The sequence below is a fragment of the Solanum pennellii genome, chromosome 6 (genome assembly GCF_001406875.1).
Source record: "Solanum pennellii chromosome 6, SPENNV200".
Classification (NCBI taxonomy): Eukaryota; Viridiplantae; Streptophyta; class Magnoliopsida; order Solanales; family Solanaceae; genus Solanum; species Solanum pennellii.
Genome location: NC_028642.1, coordinates 33098201 through 33117387, shown reverse-complemented (window position 1 = coordinate 33117387; position 19187 = coordinate 33098201). Strand labels below are relative to the sequence as shown.

At 36.2% G+C, this 19187-nt stretch overlaps 2 protein-coding genes across 5 annotated transcripts in view; both read left to right on the top strand.

Annotated features, from left to right (window-relative positions):
* Positions 1 to 10960, top strand: part of LOC107021651 (ribulose-1,5 bisphosphate carboxylase/oxygenase large subunit N-methyltransferase, chloroplastic) — a 43014-nt gene extending 32054 nt beyond the window's left edge. For 3 of the 4 annotated variants that reach the window (XM_015222352.2, XM_027917861.1, XM_015222351.2), the window contains 4 exons: positions 5408 to 5541; positions 5710 to 5798; positions 5901 to 6049; positions 10641 to 10960. In XM_015222352.2, the coding sequence (XP_015077838.1) occupies positions 5408 to 5541; positions 5710 to 5798; positions 5901 to 6049; positions 10641 to 10775 (507 nt within the window). In that variant the 3' untranslated portion in view covers positions 10776 to 10960. The remainder of the gene's footprint in view (positions 1 to 5407; positions 5542 to 5709; positions 5799 to 5900; positions 6050 to 10640) is intronic. The other variant, XM_027917860.1, reaches the window with a different exon arrangement.
* Positions 10961 to 11673: 713 nt separating this feature from the next.
* Positions 11674 to 12407, top strand: LOC107023921 (protein PELPK1-like). The gene has a single exon (XM_015224766.2). The coding sequence runs from the start codon at positions 11689 to 11691 to the stop codon at positions 12223 to 12225; it is 537 nt and encodes a 178-aa protein (XP_015080252.1). The 5' UTR covers positions 11674 to 11688; the 3' UTR covers positions 12226 to 12407.
* Positions 12408 to 19187: the final 6780 nt, after the last annotated feature.

The following is a 19187-nucleotide window of genomic DNA, read 5'->3' as shown; positions in this document are numbered from 1 at the left end:
GTCAAAGATAGCACGACAATTAAGGTTGAGTCAATTTGCTGATGGACAAAAGATTATGAAACAATTTTGGAACATGAAGGAAATAAAAAAAGGTCAAAAGATGGGTTAGTTTGACTTTCTCTTTTCCAACAATTGCTGAGAAGGAACCATCAACAACTTTGACTTGTTTATTTCCTACTAAAGGAGTGTAAGTTGGGAAAAAATGGAAATTCCATGTCATGTAATCACTAGCCCCTGAATCTATGATCCAAGGACTTATACTAGTTGAATCTGTACTTAAAAAACGGATGGGACATTACCTGCTTGGGAAAAAGAACATCTGGGAGTAGAAGGATCAAATTTACTGGTTTGGAGTTGAGGTTGGATTAATTTGTGTAGTAGCTCTACTTGTTCCTTAGTCAAAGGTCTCATTTCTAGGGAAGATCATACCCCAAATTCTTTGCTGGTACGCTAAAAGGCTTCACCATGGTTGTCTTCCATTTTTTTTTTGTTCTAGCTAGGCGGTTTCCTATGGATATTCCGGTAAGTCTTACAAGTGTGCCCATATTTTTGCAAAAATCACAACACAACTTCATTATTATCTCTCTCAAAATTTTGTTAAGAGAACTCTTGACATTTATTGATGCTGCGGGGCAACGAAGCCCAGTCAATGTCGTTTTAGTTACAAGAATAACCTTGCTCTAATAATAACCATGTAGGTTTTGCTACCAAAGTTATATAATTTTATTCATCTATAGAGATACAAATCATATATTTATATAAAAGAGAACCTTCGACCCGCTTACGTGGCGCAACCACAAACAATAATTCTCTTTTGATTTATTTTTTTACATAATTAGCCTTACCCTTTCATGAAAAGTTGTGACTTTCATTAAAAGTTAGAACTTTGTTGAAAAGTTGCAACTTTAATGAAGAGTTGCGACTTTTATGAAAAGTTGTGACTTTTATGAAAGGTTGTAACCTTTTCGAAGCGTTGCAATTTTTCCAAATAGTTGTAAACTTTCCGATAAGACACAATAAGTCATTTTTCAAACTACCCTTTGTTGTCTATAAATAAAGAGATTTCCTAGCTTTTTAAAACAACAAAAATTCTGAACCTCTTCTTCTTCTTCACAATTAAATATTTGTGCACTTTGCTCTTGCTGATTGGCTCACTAACACCATTGCATATGTTTTAGATCACGGTATGTATTTTTATAATCATTAATTTTTCTTATGTTATTAAAGAATAAATGATAAGATGTAATAATTTTCATATTTCTTAACATTATTAATGTTTGTTACTACGTAATCTTCTAGGTAAGATAATATAGTGTTTTAGTTTTAATGACTTATAGGTTTTTAAGTATGATTTTATAAATTCCATGATACTAAATTCCTGCACGAAGCGCGGGTAATTTTACTAGTTAATAGTATAGAAATAAACTAGCTACCAATCAGATCCTTTGATTCTAGGAGATTTTAAAATCAAGGGACGATCTAATTTCCTTAACCTATTCAACAACATATCACATATGATTCTGTTAGATCATTTTAAACCCTACAAAATCATATGTAATCATACTTAGATATTTGCAAATCAACAACTATCCGAATAGTGTATGTTGATTATATCATACTTACAGGGAGATGACTTGCCCGAAATGAAGAATTTAAATAAATAGTTGGCCTCGAAATTCGAGATCAAAGATTTGGGTCAGTTGAAATATCTTGGCATGGAAGTAGCAAGATCAAAAGAAGGCATTATATTATCACAAAGGAAGTATGTACTAGATCTTCTAAAAGAGACCAACATGAGTGGTTGTTGTCCAGTTGAAACACAAACTGATCCGAATATAAAATTCGGAAACAAAGAAGGAGATTCAGTTGACTAAAGTCAATAGCAGAGACTAGTGGGGAAGTTGATCTACTTATGACACACTCGGCCTGATATAGCTTTTGTTGTAAGCTTAGTGAGTTAATTTATGCACTCTCCGAAGAAAGAGCACCAAGAAGCAGTCTACAAAATTCTAAGATATTTGAAAAATTCACTGAGGAAAGGATTGTTTTCCGGAAAAGGTCAAGATAGGCATTGAAAGCTTTAAAGATGCAGATTGGGCAGGTTCTACTATTGATAGGAGGTCTACATCGAGATTTTGTACTTTTATCTACGGAAATCTTGTTACTTGGAGGAGTAAAAAGCAGAATGTTGTAGCCCGTGCAGTGCTGAAGCTGAATATCGATCTATGGCCCATGGGACCTGTGAAATGATTTTGCTTAAAAAGATAATGGAACTAAAAAAATTGTTTGTGTTACCAATGAAGTTGAACTGTGACAACAAAGCTGCCATAATTATTGCTCACAATCCAGTTCAACTTGACAGAACAAAGCATGTTGAAGTGGGTAGGCACCAGTGTTACAAAAGGCGAGCGCCTCCTCGCCTTTGGCGAGAGGCGAGGCGAGGCGAGGCGATGGGTCCTTGCCATTCTCTACTGAGGCGTGGCGATATCAAAATGGCGAGGTGTGGCGAGGTGTGGCGACACAATGGCGACAGAAAAGGCGCCGCCTTTTTAATTAAAAATATTTGACTTAACAATATTAGTCAAAATTAGGAGTTTTTTTTTTGTACTTTTGAAATTTCTGCTTTCTCCTTTCCCTCGCTGTCTCTTCTCCCTCGCTATCTTCTCCAGTTCTCGTCTCGGCTTCTCCATTGTTGTCGGCTTCAAGAGTTGGATAATTTTGAAGAAGAATAGACTTTTAAAGTTTTGGTTTATTGTATTTTGAATTGTTTGGTCTTTAAAATTTTAGACATTGTAGTATCTACTATTGGTTTTTGAATTGAATATTTGCTAATATGTGTTATTGCTATTAAGATTTTGGATAAAATATGCAATTAAATATTTTTAATTTTTGATATTAATTGGCGCCTTTATTCAAAAAGGCAAGCGCCTCGCCGCTCGCCTCGCCGCGTGGCGAGGCAGGCCCTTGTCGCCTTTTGTTGCCTCTCGCCGTCCACAACACTGGTAGGCACTTAATAAAAAAGGAGATTGAAGAAGGAAATGTGTGCAAGCATTTTGTCCCAACAAATCAGCAAATTGCGGGTATTTTCACAAAATGGTTGTTTAAAACAAAGTTTGAAATTCTTGTAAGCAAGTTAGGCATGAAAGATATTTACATGCCAACTTAAGGGGAGTATTGATTTGTAATATCTAAGTGTGATTAGATATGATTTTGTTAGATTTAAATTGATCTAACAAAATCGTTTCGGATATGCTTTTGAATAGGTTAGGATATTAGATCATCCCTTGATTCTTAAATCTCCTAGAATCGAGGGATCTAGTTGCTAGCTAGTTTATTTTTCTATACTATAAATTTGTATCTCTATGGATAAATAAAATTGTACAATTTTTTTACCAAAACTTATAGTTACAAACTTACAATAAGTGTGGTGTGCTTCACAATCATTGGAAAGACTACTAGACACTTCTTCTAATGTGAATCTGATCTCTCTTGTTTGAGTAACGAAACCTCCCTTTTGAAATGCAAAGCCCCAATGTTAAGTGACGTAAGTACATACGAGATTGTAATTTTATATAAGGGCAGAATGAAACATAACTAAAATAGAGACAAGACAACTAATGGAGACATAATCAAAACATGGAACATTCAAGCGACCAAAAATAATTAAGTTGATCTTGACGTTCGTAGTTTATTATGGGAGTTTTTTAAGTATAATAACATAATCCACCATGGGAGCACATGGAGTCAAGTATTGGCCGAATTAGCTAGGCCATTCCATATCTTGTTGGGTGTGAAACATACATAACATAGTATTGCTAGCAAAAGATCGATAATATGCCTTGTTGGTCAACCTAGAGGATACTCCCAACTCAACGGTGCGATCCAAATCTTATGTCGGCAAATGTAGTTTCGGGCACTTGTCGAATAGACTAATGCCTTTTCAGTTTACCATTAGTTCAGTCCAAAGTATCATGATCGTAAATCATGCTTTGTTTTGAGAGCTCATAATCATGGTTGCAAAACTCATTAGTAGTAATATGTCGTAATTCATGGAACAAAAATCATAGGAAAATCAACTCATTATAGCATAATGTTTATATGTTGAAAAAAGGGCATAATCGTGATTTAGTAGAACATGCATGGGATTAAACCTGAGAAAATTTATAGGATTCATGGTGTTCATAGTGAGTCTTCATGAACAAAGAACATCAAAATCATACCTACCCCCTAGTTATCTCATGGAGGAGAAACTTTCGGGTTTTTCAATAAAACAGACACAGGGAAGATCAATAACGTTCCCACGCAAATGGATAGCCTTACATGCCTTTAATCATAACTAATCACAGAAAAATATCCAATATTTGAATAAGAATGTTCAAAACCCTAGGCTTGACCTTGTTGAGCAGGAATTCCTTGAAGATCCTCTGATCATGGATTAGAATTATGTTATAGATTTGATTATGGTGATAGAATTTCTTAGAATTGAATTGATCAGTGTAGGAAGACTTACTGTAGTGTAGAGAGGTGTTGACAAGAGAGGAGGAACATTCTGGGGTTCTCAAAAACGAAGGAATGGTGAACGGTTTGGTAAAGTCAGAAAAGGCCGTTTTTTTAGACTTTGACTGGGCTTGAACATTCACTGTGATGAGTGCTGCATTGTGGTGCCCGCTGCATTTCTACACTTGGTCAATTTCTGTCCTCTTACTCCCAATAATTTTCAGTGCGGCGCGGTGACTATCATGTTGGGCGTCATGTCGCAGTGGTTGGTATGTCCTACACTTAGTATGATACTCAAGATCCTCTATTTCTTTCACCGCAGTGTGGTGCCCCTAGCAGTGAATTTTACCTTGTTGGGGACCACGTCGTGCCAATTGTGGTGTGCCAACACTTAGATAATCTATTTCTTTGGGTAAAACGTTCCTAACTTCTTCTATTGGACGGGGGAATGACGAGCAGTTAGATGCATTGGAATTCAAATACCAATACTGTGTCAAGCATTCCACCAAATTCTCGTTAACGTCACAAAAATCCTCCAAATTCATCACGTTCCATAGGTTCAATATGTAGTGTGGGAATACGAGGTGTTACAGCTTGGACTGTGAAAAACAGAGCTTTATTTCTCTACCTTAGATACTGTATAATTAGGGAGAATGGGTATAATATGATTGAGCAGCCTGAGAATTCTATTGAACTTAGTTAGGTTTTGATATAAACTATATTGATTAAAAATTAGGTAAGCTACAGATTCTAGGGAAGATGTCCTAGCACCTAATACTCACATGCTAGGCAGTCACAATAGCTAAATCAATGCAAAAGTAGGGAAATAATCTCAACACTCCCAAATTATCCTCCTAAGTTATGGTCATATTTGGTTACTTTTCACATAAAAGGCATCAGTTTCTCTCAGGTTGAAGTTGAGCTGACTATACCTCATGAAGACAAACTACGTCAGTTGAAGTTGAAGCTTTTGAGCAAACATCAGATACCAATTCTTAAAGATGTCAATGGATTCAGTTCCTCTGAGTATTCGTCTGCACTCAAGTTTGTATCTCCTTACCAAGTTGATTTTTTGATAATATAGATTATTTGTATGTATCAGCAAACAATATTATAGATATAGTTGGTTTACTATCTGATGGCTGCTATTAAGATATGATAATGCTGTTAAGTTCTTCTTCATAACCCCTCTCACCCCCTCTCCCTCTTCAGGGAAGTTAGGTTTGCTGACGCTCAAGGTAGGGGAATTCCACAGTCAATTCGTGCATTTGCTCGTGTTCTGTGCTCCAATTCTCCACAAGGTCCTAGGGTCATCTTTTTTTCCGTGCATTTGTTCAGCTATCTTTACAGTCAATATTTCCAATTTCACAATATACTAACCTTGTTTAAACTGTAACATGTAGAGATAAATTATTTGGCCATGGAAGCTGCAGAAAATGATGGTCGGGTGGCTCGGCGTCCACTAAAGGACAAGAGCAGAGAGATTCAAGCACATCAATTTTTGCTCTCAAAAATCACTGGGCTAATAGATGAGTATAATGCATCTATTAAGGTAAGAATAATAGTTTATTCATATGTTTTAGAAAGATTCATATAGATTCAGCACGGAACCACAAATAAGAATTTGTTAGGTGCAACTGCTCTAGATAGTACTTTTGCTGACAGGCCATATTTAAAGAGAAGTGGATATTTCAAACACCAGAGTTGCAGGCCACTTTGCAGGCACTGCTGATGAAAATCATTAACTGCAAAGAACTTGTATAATATTATTTAATGCTAAGCCAACATAAAATGATGCAGAAGACTAAGTTGAGTTCTCTATGCAAGGTGCATTTCTACTTGGCCGCTAAAGGGGGGCAGCAGCCCTTAGATGGATCTCCTGCCACCCATGCAGGAAGGGTTGCGCTAACAATAAGTCTCAACCCCCCTTTGTATGGGATTGGCATATGCTTACAACTACTATGCAATAGTGAGAGGAAAATGCCATAATGGCTTCATGATTCTAGCTTTTAGTGAAGGAAAGATTACTTTTTCTTTTTTTAAGGTGTCTCCTCCTACTTCCATTTTTTTTCAGTAAAATTGCAGCCTTCATGTGTAGTAAGAAGTAGAGTGGGTATTCGGTTCTTCGGGTTGGTTCGGTTATTCAATAGTTCCTACATCTGGGTCGGTCTTTTCTAATTTGGTTCTTAGGTATGGGCCTTATTAGTGCGCTATTTTTCTTCTTCTCAAATGACTATTTTTAAGGGATTCTTACATAGGTACCACACAAAAAATTTCAGCTAACGGCAGCCTGTATATGTAATGTATACCCCTCAACTATGTGATTTGGTACAAAATTATCCTTCTACCTTTTGGGCCTAAAACGACTTTGACGTCAACCTTTTGGATTTTGCCTCATCTTTAACAACCTAAATAATAACCTCAATAAGCAAATTCATTTATGACGTTTAGCTATCTTAATAATTAATTAAACTAATTAAAAAACCAAATATCCACCCAAAAGTCCCACCCATAACCCAGATCTTTTAACCCAAATATTCTAACCCAAATTCAACACTGTCAACCCAATTTCGTTCATCACTGTCAACTGTAAATTCAACACCATATCCTATCAGTGACGATACTGAGGAGAGACATTCACTTATCCTATTCCCTTCGCTATTATTTTCCTCCGATGACAAGTTAATACCGTGGCAGAACAACAATCTTTCTTCTGTTTTTATTTTTGCACGAATGGCGGACAAGACCTTAACAAGTGCATTTTCTGACAAAGCTTATATTTGTTTCATAGTAACTGATATTCTGGAAAATAAGTACTCCAATCTTACATAAAATGCATTATGTTTTTGTACTACATAAACTCACCCACTATGAATTTACAGTTGACAGTGTTGAATTTGGGTTAAAAGATTTGGGTTATGGGTGGGTATTTGTTTTTTTTAATTAGTTTAATTAATTATTAAAGTAGCCAATAGAATAGCGACACGTGATAAATGAATTTGCTAATTGAGGTTATTTAGGCTGTTAAAGATGAGGGCAAAATAGAGCCAAAAGGTTGGCGCCAAGGGCATTTTAGGTCCGAAAAGTAGAAGAAGGGTAATTTTGTACCAATTCGCATAGTTGAGGGGTATTTAAGGCTCTTTTCTATGTATAAATAATGTATAGCCGTATATATATGATGTATAAGAGATGTATATGCATACGTATGCATTGTTATACAATATTTACATTTTTATATAATGTATCTATATTGTATAAATACTGTATAACCATGTATATATGATGTATAAATCTAAGTGTCTCTGACTCTTCACTTTTGGTGTTGCACCCATGTCGACACGACATGGATCCGTGTCCAATTTGGCCATCCAATTTTGAGCACTTTGACCAAAATCGATGTGGAAAGTTTGGACAATGTTATCTTATCTGGAATCAATACAAAAGCTAAGGTGAAATTGAAGAAATGGAATACCGTTTGTATTGAAATTTCTATGTCACTCTTTTTCCTTTAATCTCCTTCCTGGATTCTCCTCAAGTTCTCCACATAATATCTCATAATTTAGGTTTTGTAACTCTATTTTTAGATGTTTTAATTATTTTGAGGCGGATCCCCACACTAGTATCCATACATGGATCCATGTCCCAACATCTTAAAAATTAGATCATGAAGGATCCGACTATCAGATTCACACCCGTATGGGACACCGGCACCTTAGTCTGAGCAACTTATGTATAAACAGTGTATTCACACCAATATACACAAAATCAAATGCTAACCAGGTTGTCTTCTTCATCAACTATTCAATTGCTTGAATCGGTGTTCGAAACGTGTCTTCTTCATCAACTATTCAACTGCTCAAATCGGTTCGAAAATTTCCAACCGACATTTATCTATCTCCCAAAGTAGAACTCCTAAAATGGAGAGAAAAGAGAAAAGAACTTGTCATACAGACGATCAAGGGATAACTTGGCACCGCCGAAACGACATAATATGTTTGTTGGACGACCGAATGGGTGTATAGCGAAGGTTGTGCGAGACACTTATATTGCTCGCACCGCCAACTTCTACAACTTTGTTCACCACTGATCGCAACCATGACATCGCCAATCAAATAATTGAGTTTCTGGTTAGATTCTCCCAGTGTTGTGAAAGGCGATCGCCTCGTTGCCGATGAGGCGAGACAACCCGTCATCCCCTTTTAGTTTTTTGACGAGGCAATCTTCAAAAGGAGATGCCATGGAGACAATGGCGACAAAGGCGAGAGGAGAACAAAGGCGTCACCTTTTGTATTTTCTTAAAAACAGGCGACTAATTTAGGGTTTTAAAAGTTAAAAAAGGTACTTTTGGGTTCGCTTTTCAAAATGTACAGTTACACTCTTAGACTGTGACTGCATCTCCGACTGCAACTAGTCATCCGTGACCAGGCGGACTTTTCCAGCAACTCCAAAGTCTAACCAATACGTATTACTTCTTTTCTTCTTCTAATTTCTTTCTTTTACTTCTTCAGATTTCTTCTTCTTCTATCTTTTATCCTTCTTCAGGCTTCAGAGTTACTTTCACCTCTATTTTTTTCGAACTGATTTTACTCTTCTTATGTTTTTTTCTCATTCATGTTCTAGACTTATAGTATGTACTATCTATTTTTAATTTTTCAATTCAAATATTTGCTAATATGTTATTGCAATTGAGATTTTGATTATTTATATATGCAATTAAATATTTTAATTTTTTCGTATTAATTGGAACCACCATTCAAAAAGGTGAACACCTCGCCACTCACCACTCGCCTCACCTTGTGGCGAGGCCGAACCTTGTTTCCTTTTGTCAAATGTCTCCTTTCGACGTCCAAAACATTGATTCTCCAATGGATGACATTGAAGAAGAAGAAGAAATGGAATGAGACACTGGAACTGGAGTTTGTTTTTTGTACAAGAGACGAAGAAAGAGGTGAGATTGTTCGGTAGAGAGAAAAGAGATGGAGGAGAAAAAAAAGGAGGAAAATAAGGCTATCCACTTATATATTGAAATGAGCAATAATTGGGCTATTTTGGGTAAGAACTATGGTTGAATGGTCACCTTGCCTAAGGAGTGGCACAACTCATATTCCAATGGAGTACATCAAGAACCAAAACTTCATGTTCCTTATGTCACTCGTAATTAAGTTATAATTTTTCATAAGATAATTCTGATAATACTGGCACATTTCCTCTGTTTTCATCCATTTTTGCAGCCAATAATACACAGGCTTCTGATAATAACCTCGCTGCCCTGTATTAGCAGTAGCAGTAGTAGTAGTAGTAGACAAGACATGACTCACTTGCAGATCATCCAGGATATGAATGTAGATAGAATGATATGGATGTCAAGGATTAGGGTAGAAGGGTAGTAGGTTGAGCGTTGTCTAGTTCGCTTTTCAATATTGTAATTATTACTCTCCCACTATCTTATTCTTTGATATTAGTATACTGGTTGTTTCCTTTACTTCATTTATCATTTTGCTTTGTCGTTGCTACTAGCCTTTTTCGTTGTTTTCAGCATGATTTCTTCGACTGTGTTTGCTTTACATACTTGATTTTCATATGCTTTACTTGAGCAGTGGGCCTATTAGAAACAACATTTCTACCTTCACAAGGCAGGGGTAAGGCTGCATACATCCCACCTTTTTCTGGCCCAACTTGTGGGATTATAATGGTTATGTTGTTGTTAGTAGCAGTAATTAGCCAGGCAGAAGTAATAAGTTTGTGTAATAAAATTTTGGTGAACCAGACACTATAAGCGAGAACCAAATAGCGAAGTTTTAGAAAAATAGAACTGAAAAACCGAAATCGAAGAACCAAATTAGTTTGGTTTGGTCCGGTTTTCAGTTTTCGGTATTTATGTTCTGCTTACCCCTATTAAGAAGTGTGCTTATTACTTATGGGAAAGACATTACTTTTTAACTTCATCATTTTCTAAGTTCAACGATGTCTGGCTGAATAATGGATGCCTCACATTGTCATGGAAATGCATATTGTTCTTTGGATACATGACATTATAGGAAACAGTTATTTCCTGGCAGACATCACTGTGTGATTAATGGTAGAAATAATCAGTGTGTTCATTTGGCACTCTTGAACTTTTCACTTCACTTTTGCCTATTCAGTCATTGGAGCTGCCTACTCTCTGCTTGGTTGGAAAACTTGATATGCGGAGACAGATGGCTCAATACCTTCTCACGGGTGAGCTTCGTGTACTGAAATCTGCTGCACTATGGCTGGAAAATTATTGTAAAACTTAATCAAGAGTCTAGACAACATTCTTATGCTCATTTGAGAAGCAAAAATCTAATTGCTGGTGGAGTCAGGTGCAAACTTTAGTTATCATAGTTTGAATGGGCAGTTTTTCTTAAGGTGTTGTATTTGATTGAATGACTTTGGATCCTATAAAATATAAGAATTTGTTCTGTTTGCTTTCCTACTGATGGAAAACAATGATCTTCATTTGGCTTAAGGGCATAAATAATCTGTATCCTGTCACTGCAGATAATTTTGCTGCCTGTGGGGGAAGTCTGGTTCCCTCAAGTCTAAACTTATTGAAACTAGCATGTAATCTTTTAGTTGACGAGGCCTTGCATAGCTGCTAAAATAGTTCTCAGGCCTCTGTACATTGATGAGTACTGTGTGATATAATTGGCGTGTAAATATTCTGAAAATAGTGCTGCTCTGGTTCATCATTCAGTGATTACTGAGACAATACATCATTATACCCTTTTCAGGCTACATTGTTTGCTCTCATATAGATGCAGATATAATATTGGGGAAAGGGAGGTCCAATTTTTCTTTCCTGAAATGTTTAAATTGCAATTTTATGGGGAACAATATTATTAGAATCAACTACAATACTGTAGGTTTTGTAAAATTTTCATTCATCACATGGCGGATGACAAGATGCATGAAGCATGGAAAGAGGGGAAAAGACGATTGATTAACCACTAGACTCTTTTTATGGATAACATAGTTGTGTTCAGAAATTCCTGAACTTGTACAATAAGCTCCCTGCCTTTCGTTTTCTGTAACTTATCTTCCAGCTTCTCTTTTCCTTGTGTCTTTTTGGTTACTTTGTCTATGTCTGCTTAATGAATGTATCCCTATCTATTGGTGTTAAATTGTGAGCTGTCTTTTATCTCCCCTAAATTATACAAGTGTACTTGGATGAAAAACATAGACCATAAAAATATTCTTGATAATATTACTGATAAAGCAGACCAATTTTTTCCCCACCAAACAAATTCACACTCTGCTTTCTATATAAGCCTCACTCTTCATCCACCAAAGCTCAAGAAACAGTGTGCTATAACAATGGCTCATCAGTCTCTTTACCTTCTCTTCCTCGTTGTCTTATCATCAATCAGGAGCCATGTAATTCAAGTTGAGGCTCGCCATCTTCTGGACGCAACTTTGCCAGATCTCCCCATTGGTCTCCCAAAACCTGAGCTACCAACATTACCTATGCCCAATCTTCCACTGCCGCAGCCTGGATTGCCCACACTACCTATGCCCAATCTTCCACTGCCGCAGCCTGGATTGCCCACATTACCTATGCCTAATCTTCCTCTGCCACAACTTCCAAACCCTCAGCTGCCACCTTTGCCCAAACCGGATTTGCCATTACCTATGCCACAACTTCCCAAACCTCAGCTACCTCTGCCACAGTTGCCAATACCATTGCCACCTCTGCCAAGCCCTTAAGTACTAATGTTCCTTCAATGATTGGGAAGTGTACTACGTGCTATCCAGGATGACTCGTTTGTATCATTATTGTCGTATTTGTGAACCTGCTCATGTTAATGTTGTTAAACTTTCGTATGTAATCTCTTATTAGTAAGTCAATTGTTTGTCAGTTAACATTATTAAATTACTTCTGTGAATGATTGCTCAACTCCATTCTACTGTCGTATACTAACACGATTGCAAGGTTAAAATTTGTACAAGAATATACTGACCACTCACTAACAAATGGAAAAATTATGGAACCACTCAAAATTAAAATTTATTTATGGAAAATAACTGTAGTTTTAATATATTGTAAAACAAAAAGAGCAATATGTTGTTTTTATAGCAAACTCCTCCCCTCTCTGTGTATGTCTCTCTTCTGACGATAAGAAGAAATTCATTCAAATGTACTATTTATCAATTGTATTTAATTAAACATAGGTGATAGTTTCGTATTTTATTACTTTTGTATTTAAAAAATAATATTTTGTTTTTTGTATTAATTGTATTTGTATCAATACAAAATGCATTCATCCTCTCTTTCAAATGTATTTGTATCCAATCAAAGAGAGGATGAATACATTTGTATATTGAATACAATTGATACTAAATAAATAAAGAATACAATGCAAAATAAATACAAAGTACGATTTATTGTATTTCCAATACAATTGATACAAAACTAATACATAATACAATGCAAAATAAATACAATCCTCTCTGCTTCCTCTCTAGAATTTACTTGTCACTCTCCTCTTAACAAGTATACATTTTGATACAAATACAACTTATTTTTTTTCTTCCGAATCAGCCAAAAATACACCCTCTCCCAGGTCTCGCTCGCCTCTCTCCTATCTCTCATAACATTTTGCTATTATTCATAATTAAGCAAACTATAGCTATAGAATGTCTAATATTTGCTATTTTTGAAAATTTTCCCTGAGAAATTTCTTTTTTTGATTGGCCTTTGATATACTTTACCTTGAGACAAGGGTCTATCAGAAACAACCTCTCTTGGATAGCAACCTCTCTATTACTTTGTAGCAAAGGTTTGTACATAACTCTGTTTTCTACACTCACTTATGGAATTAGACGAGATATTTATTGTTAAGAGATTATAAGTCGAAATTTAAGAGGAACTCTTATAATTGTAGTCACATTCTTTATGCTTTAAAATAGAATTTACATTAGATAAAAGTCATTTTATTATCAATTTGTTAATATTTAAAACTTTAAAATTAATTAACTCTTTTAAAAAATTAAATTTTGTCTTACTTGTGCATAGTACTACAATTTAGGACTTTAAAATCAATTAAAATTTTATGTTATATAAATTATTAGTAAAATTACTCGTGCTTCATGCGGTAATTTAATTTCACGAAATTTATAAAAAATACTTAAAGACTATTAGTCATTAAAACTAAAACACTATATTATCTTACATACAAGATTACGTACTAATGAACATTAATAATTATATAAAATATCCTTTTGCTTCTTGAAAGTGTTACCATTTGATATTTTTGGGGAATCCAATAAACATCAACTTGAGATATTGAGTTTTCTAATAAATAAATAATTGTTGGCGATGTGATAAATAAATTTAAAAGAGTGAAAAAAGTAAACGAAAATTCTAATTTTCAATGTGTAGAAAGTCCAGCATTACCTTTTGCTTTACATAATCAATTTAAAGTTCCCAATTTAAATGTATCATAAGAAATTATTAAAATAGAAAATAAAAGGAAAAATGTATCATATTAGACCACAATTAAACTTATCATACATATTTGAAAGACACAAAATATTACACAAAAATATTCAGTTTGTTTGGTTTCTTTTTAAAAATCAGCATACTAGAGTGTCAAGACCGGAATCTAGACCCCAGAAGAGATCGGCGTCGTTGACCTCTCAGAGGTCGCAGACAAGCCTACATACGTCATTCTTACTTCATATAGGTTAATTTTAGCGGAAAATTTAAACTTTTTGTCTTCTTACTTTATGCTAAACATTTTAAACTTAACATCATAGGCGTTCACAAATCAACCATCTAATATAGTGATAATCAAATGAAAGAAACATTTCATAATTCCCTTAAACATATTTTTGCCAACACGACACCAATACAAAGTATGAAATTAAAGTGAAAAGAAACACTAGTGGAACATGCTCCACTAGCTAAAGCCTACGTCTAAGCTAGATAATAACAGTAGGCATCCTCGAAAGCATGAGGGCCTACCAAGTCCGGATGAAAACTCCACGTACGGATAGCTGCAACGTCAACCTGTAAGCTCTAGCATCCACCTGTGCCTGCACCTGAAAATATAGAGTTGTATGGGACTAATACACACTTGTACTAAGTATGGGTATATGCAAGCACACACCAACGACATGCATGAGTAAGGATAGCTCTTTCCTAACAACATGATTATGGAAGTCAAGTCAGTGGACTTGCCAAATTGGAATTAGAAAAGTCAGTTAACTTACCAAAATTGGATTAGGAAAGTTAGTAAGCTTTCCAAATTTAGATTAGGAAAGTCATGCCATGAGAGTAACATGCATCACCATATTTATCATATTGCACACAACACATAACATCTTACACATAGCACACATCATATTGCATATAGCACATAACATATTACATATAGCACATATCATATGCCATGAGATCTTGGAATCATGGACATTACATTTAGACTTTCCAAAATGGGGGCTCAACATATGGGACCTCAACTAGGGAGTCTTCATTAACAAACACAGAGTCTGCTTCATTTATTTATATGTACTTCATTTCATTTCGTTCATAGGCTAGTGTGAACACCAGCTATACCTAGGATGTAGTTTAAGACTTTCATCAGGTTTGTTGTGCAATGATCAAGAATAACCTAGTGTCATTACTTGAGTCTAGCTCACCTCTTGACTATTTCTATCCTAACACCTTTGGTATCGTTCATTTCATTATGTGCATCATTGAGGCTGGCCTCATTTATTCATTGGGAACTTTAACTTTAATCGACATAGATCATGAAATCCAGTGTCTCTCCCACACCGAAAAGAGGTGGAATCACCGGCCAAAGTGACCCAAAACATGCTAGCGTAGATGGGAATTTAACCCCGCCAGATCCCTATATTGGCACTATAGGTTCGAAGACTAGGAGATATAAGGAGACCCATACCTGGCATGGCGGACAGTCTCATCTCATGAGAGTTACGTGAACCTCCGCCCTTCCCGAAAGAAGGCATCACCGCTCATAGCTAGTCTATCGGTGCTCAGTATAAAGTTCCATTACATTCAACTCATACGTCATGGAAGCTGACTTCTAGTATGAGGACATCATAGCTCAATAGATGATTTCTCATCTCATCATTAGTATTAAGTGTGTTAATCTCAATACTTTCATTAGAGTGTTCATAGAGACTGGTCTCTACATTAACTTTACACTCTCATATGTGAGTACGTTTTGGTAACATTTACTTAGGCTCATTTGAGATTGTTTACATCTTTTACATTAGCCTCATATCATGTTGTCAGCACATTCATTAACATTAGCACAATTGCTCTTCATAATTACTCACCCCATTTTACGTGAATGTTTATTTCATCATATGCCAATGCACTTAGTCATTTAGTGTATTTCACACTCGTACTTAACCCTTCTAGGGTTACTTCATTTCTTTACATAGATCTTACGTTCACTTATTCTTAAACGTATGCTAGACTTATGGGTCTATACATACTAGCCATGAGGCTTCATTCATAGTTCGTTAACTGACTCATATCTTTCTAAGATTATGTAGTACAAGACTTATGCATCTTGTATGTATGCCAAGATTTCGATTTTGATCTAAGTAGATGGCACTATTCTTGAACATTTAATTCACGTATGATTTATGCATCAATAAGGAAATTTGGGCAAGGGAACCCAAGTTCGCATCTCTTGGACAATACCTACATTTTTTCTTGACTTTATTTTTAGTCTTCATGACATTGAGACCCTAGATCGAGCCCCAACATCAACATTCTATCTTTATTTTTCTGTTTGGATTCAACTCTTATTTGGCCGAACAGTTGTGGGATCAAACCCCCACAACCCCTTTTTATTTTTCATTTAAAATTGTGTTGCCCAATTCGCCTAAACTAAGAGGTTGTGTGATGATTGTGATCAAACCCCCACAGCCTATCTTTATTCACTCTTTATTTTTCTAGTGACAGGGAGGTTGTGGGTTCGAACCCCCACAACCTCCTTATTTTGTTTTTACTTAAAAATTGACTTACTATGCGTTCGGCAGTGAGGTTGTGGGATCGGGCCCCCACAACCTCACTTTGTTCTCTAATTTATTTCGCCCCTTTCCCCTTTCCAGCCTTGAGGTCGTGGGTTCGATTCCCACGCCTCACACTTCCTTTCTTTTCTTCTTTCCCTTCATCTATTGCCTGGAGGTCGTGGGTTCGATTCACACGCCTCCCATATTATTTATTTGAATTTTTGCATTCTCCTTACTCACCTGTACACCCCATTTCGAATCCCCCCAACCCTATTTTTCTTTTTTTTTCTTGCGAAATTAAGGTTCCACACGGTGAGGTCACATGTTCAAATCCTGGTGGCCTCATCCCTTTTAAAACCAATTAAATTTCCAGATTACTCCTCTATTAGCCTAAACGAAACTTGTTGTTTTTGCTGGAAAATAAGTCATTTTCTTACCTTATTTTCACCAATATTTCCACTTGAAAACTTAGGAATAATCATGGATTATTTAACACCTTTTTGGGGTGTATTTCATGGATTCGTTTAACACATTCTTAGGTGTAGATGCATTGTTGTTTTAGCTGCAACTTTCCACTTAAAATCAGTCACATACACCTCATATGAACATCACGAATTACACATTTTTTGCACGTTAATTTCAGCCATCAAACTAACCATTTTAAGACTTCAAAACGGATAACAACAACACCAAATATTTACATATTGAACCACATCATTTTCGGTTGACATCATTGAACATGCTTGCTATTTCCAAACACAATCACAAAGAATATCATATTTCACACTTAGCTACCAGCAACCCTACCAACAACATAATTTCTAACCTAATTTAGATTGAAATCGGAAGGAGACTAGGGACAAGGAGTTCAACATTCAAGGGGACAACCCTAGTTTCATACGTTTGAATTTTGTAGAAAGAAACTTCTCTTGGATAAAGGATTCCAAGAGAGAAAATCCATAGCTTATTTTGACGTTCAAACCTTGAAGTTGCTTCCTAGACCCTCTCCATAAGTCACGCCCAAGCCAAGTTTTTAACACAAAGTTTTTGACGGGAAGACTCCTCTCTTTGCCTAACGTTTTTGGCTATATTTGAATAAGTTTTTTTAGCATGAAAAATTTTCAAGTGTTAAGAAAGCTTAGTTGCTGATCAGTTCTTGTATGCAGAGAGAACGTGAAAGAGCGGAGAAAACGTCAGAGAGATGAGCGTGAGTGAGAGTTAAAAGAGGTGAAGTAGTTTAGACTTAGTCAACTAGGAGACTTAGTCATAAAAACATATTAATTAATTAATAAATAATAATTAATAATAAAATCTGATTTTCCTTTTTAAATCAGCCATTAACTATTAATTTATTAAATTAATTCACCAATAAAAATATCACATTAAATCATTGCTCCCACCTAGGTTCGACCCCGGGTGGAGCAAGATTTAACTTCAAGAGCTCCATTTCGTCTCTCTCTCTCCCCAATTTGCCCCTCCAAATTATTAAATAAATAATTGATTATATATTAGGATAATTACGATACTACCCTTAGCCAGGAAAAAGACCATTTTACCCCTAGACTCTTCAAACCTAAGATTTCCTTTTTTTAAGTCCGGTAAAGACTCATTCGAGTAAATCTTCGTATTCGAGAGCCCTACATGGTTGGACCCAACCTTTCCAAGCTCAACTAACTCCCTAAGTTAGTTGGCTTGGCTGTAGCAAGGTTCCCGAGGTCTGGTTCTACGCGCATCAATCCGTGCGAACCCTAGTCTAATCATAGGCATTCTTGATACATTAGCATATATTATCTTATTCATTTTTAGGGTTGTTACATTATCCCCCCCCTTAGGAACATTCGTCCCCGAATGACACTTCTACTATCTAGCGTAATGACAGTCAGATCATAACATAATCATTATGCACAGTCAAGCAATAACAACAAAATATGGGGAGATAATGAAACTTAGACTTAAGAGTAGGAAGTCTAACCTCAAGAGCTGAAAAGATGAGGGTAACGGGGTCTCATGTCGGCCTCAACCTCCCACGTAGCACCCTCAACAAGATGATTTTTCCATAATACCTTCACTGTGGCAATCTCCTTGTTCCTCAGCTGCTTGATCTGTCTGTCTAAGATCTCTACAGTTACCTCCTCATAGGACAACTCTTCATCGACCCCCAAACCTTCCACAAGTAGAATCGATGTTGGATCACCTAGGCACTTCTTTAACATGGATACATGAAAGACTAGATGGACAGATGCTAGCTCCGCAGGCAATGCCAACTCATAGGTTACCTCACCCACACGCTGTAGGATCTCGTATGGCCCAACATACCTCGGACTCAACTTCCCCTTCCTGCCAAACCTCATCACCCCCTTCATAGGTGAGATTTTAAGATAGACCTGGTCACCAACATCAAACTCTAAGGGTCGTTTTCTGTTATCTGCATATGACTTCTGCCGACTGTAAGCAGTAGCCAACCTGTCTCTAATTACTCTGTCCTTCTCTAAGGCCTCATGAGTGATCTCTGGACCCAAAATGATGACTCTCCAACCTAGAACCACCCAACTGGAGATTTACACCTCCTACCATACAGTGGCTCAAACGGTGCCATCCCAATGCTGGAGTGATAGCTATTATTATACGAGAACTCTATCAAAGGCAAATGGTCATCCCAATTACCCCTGAAGTCA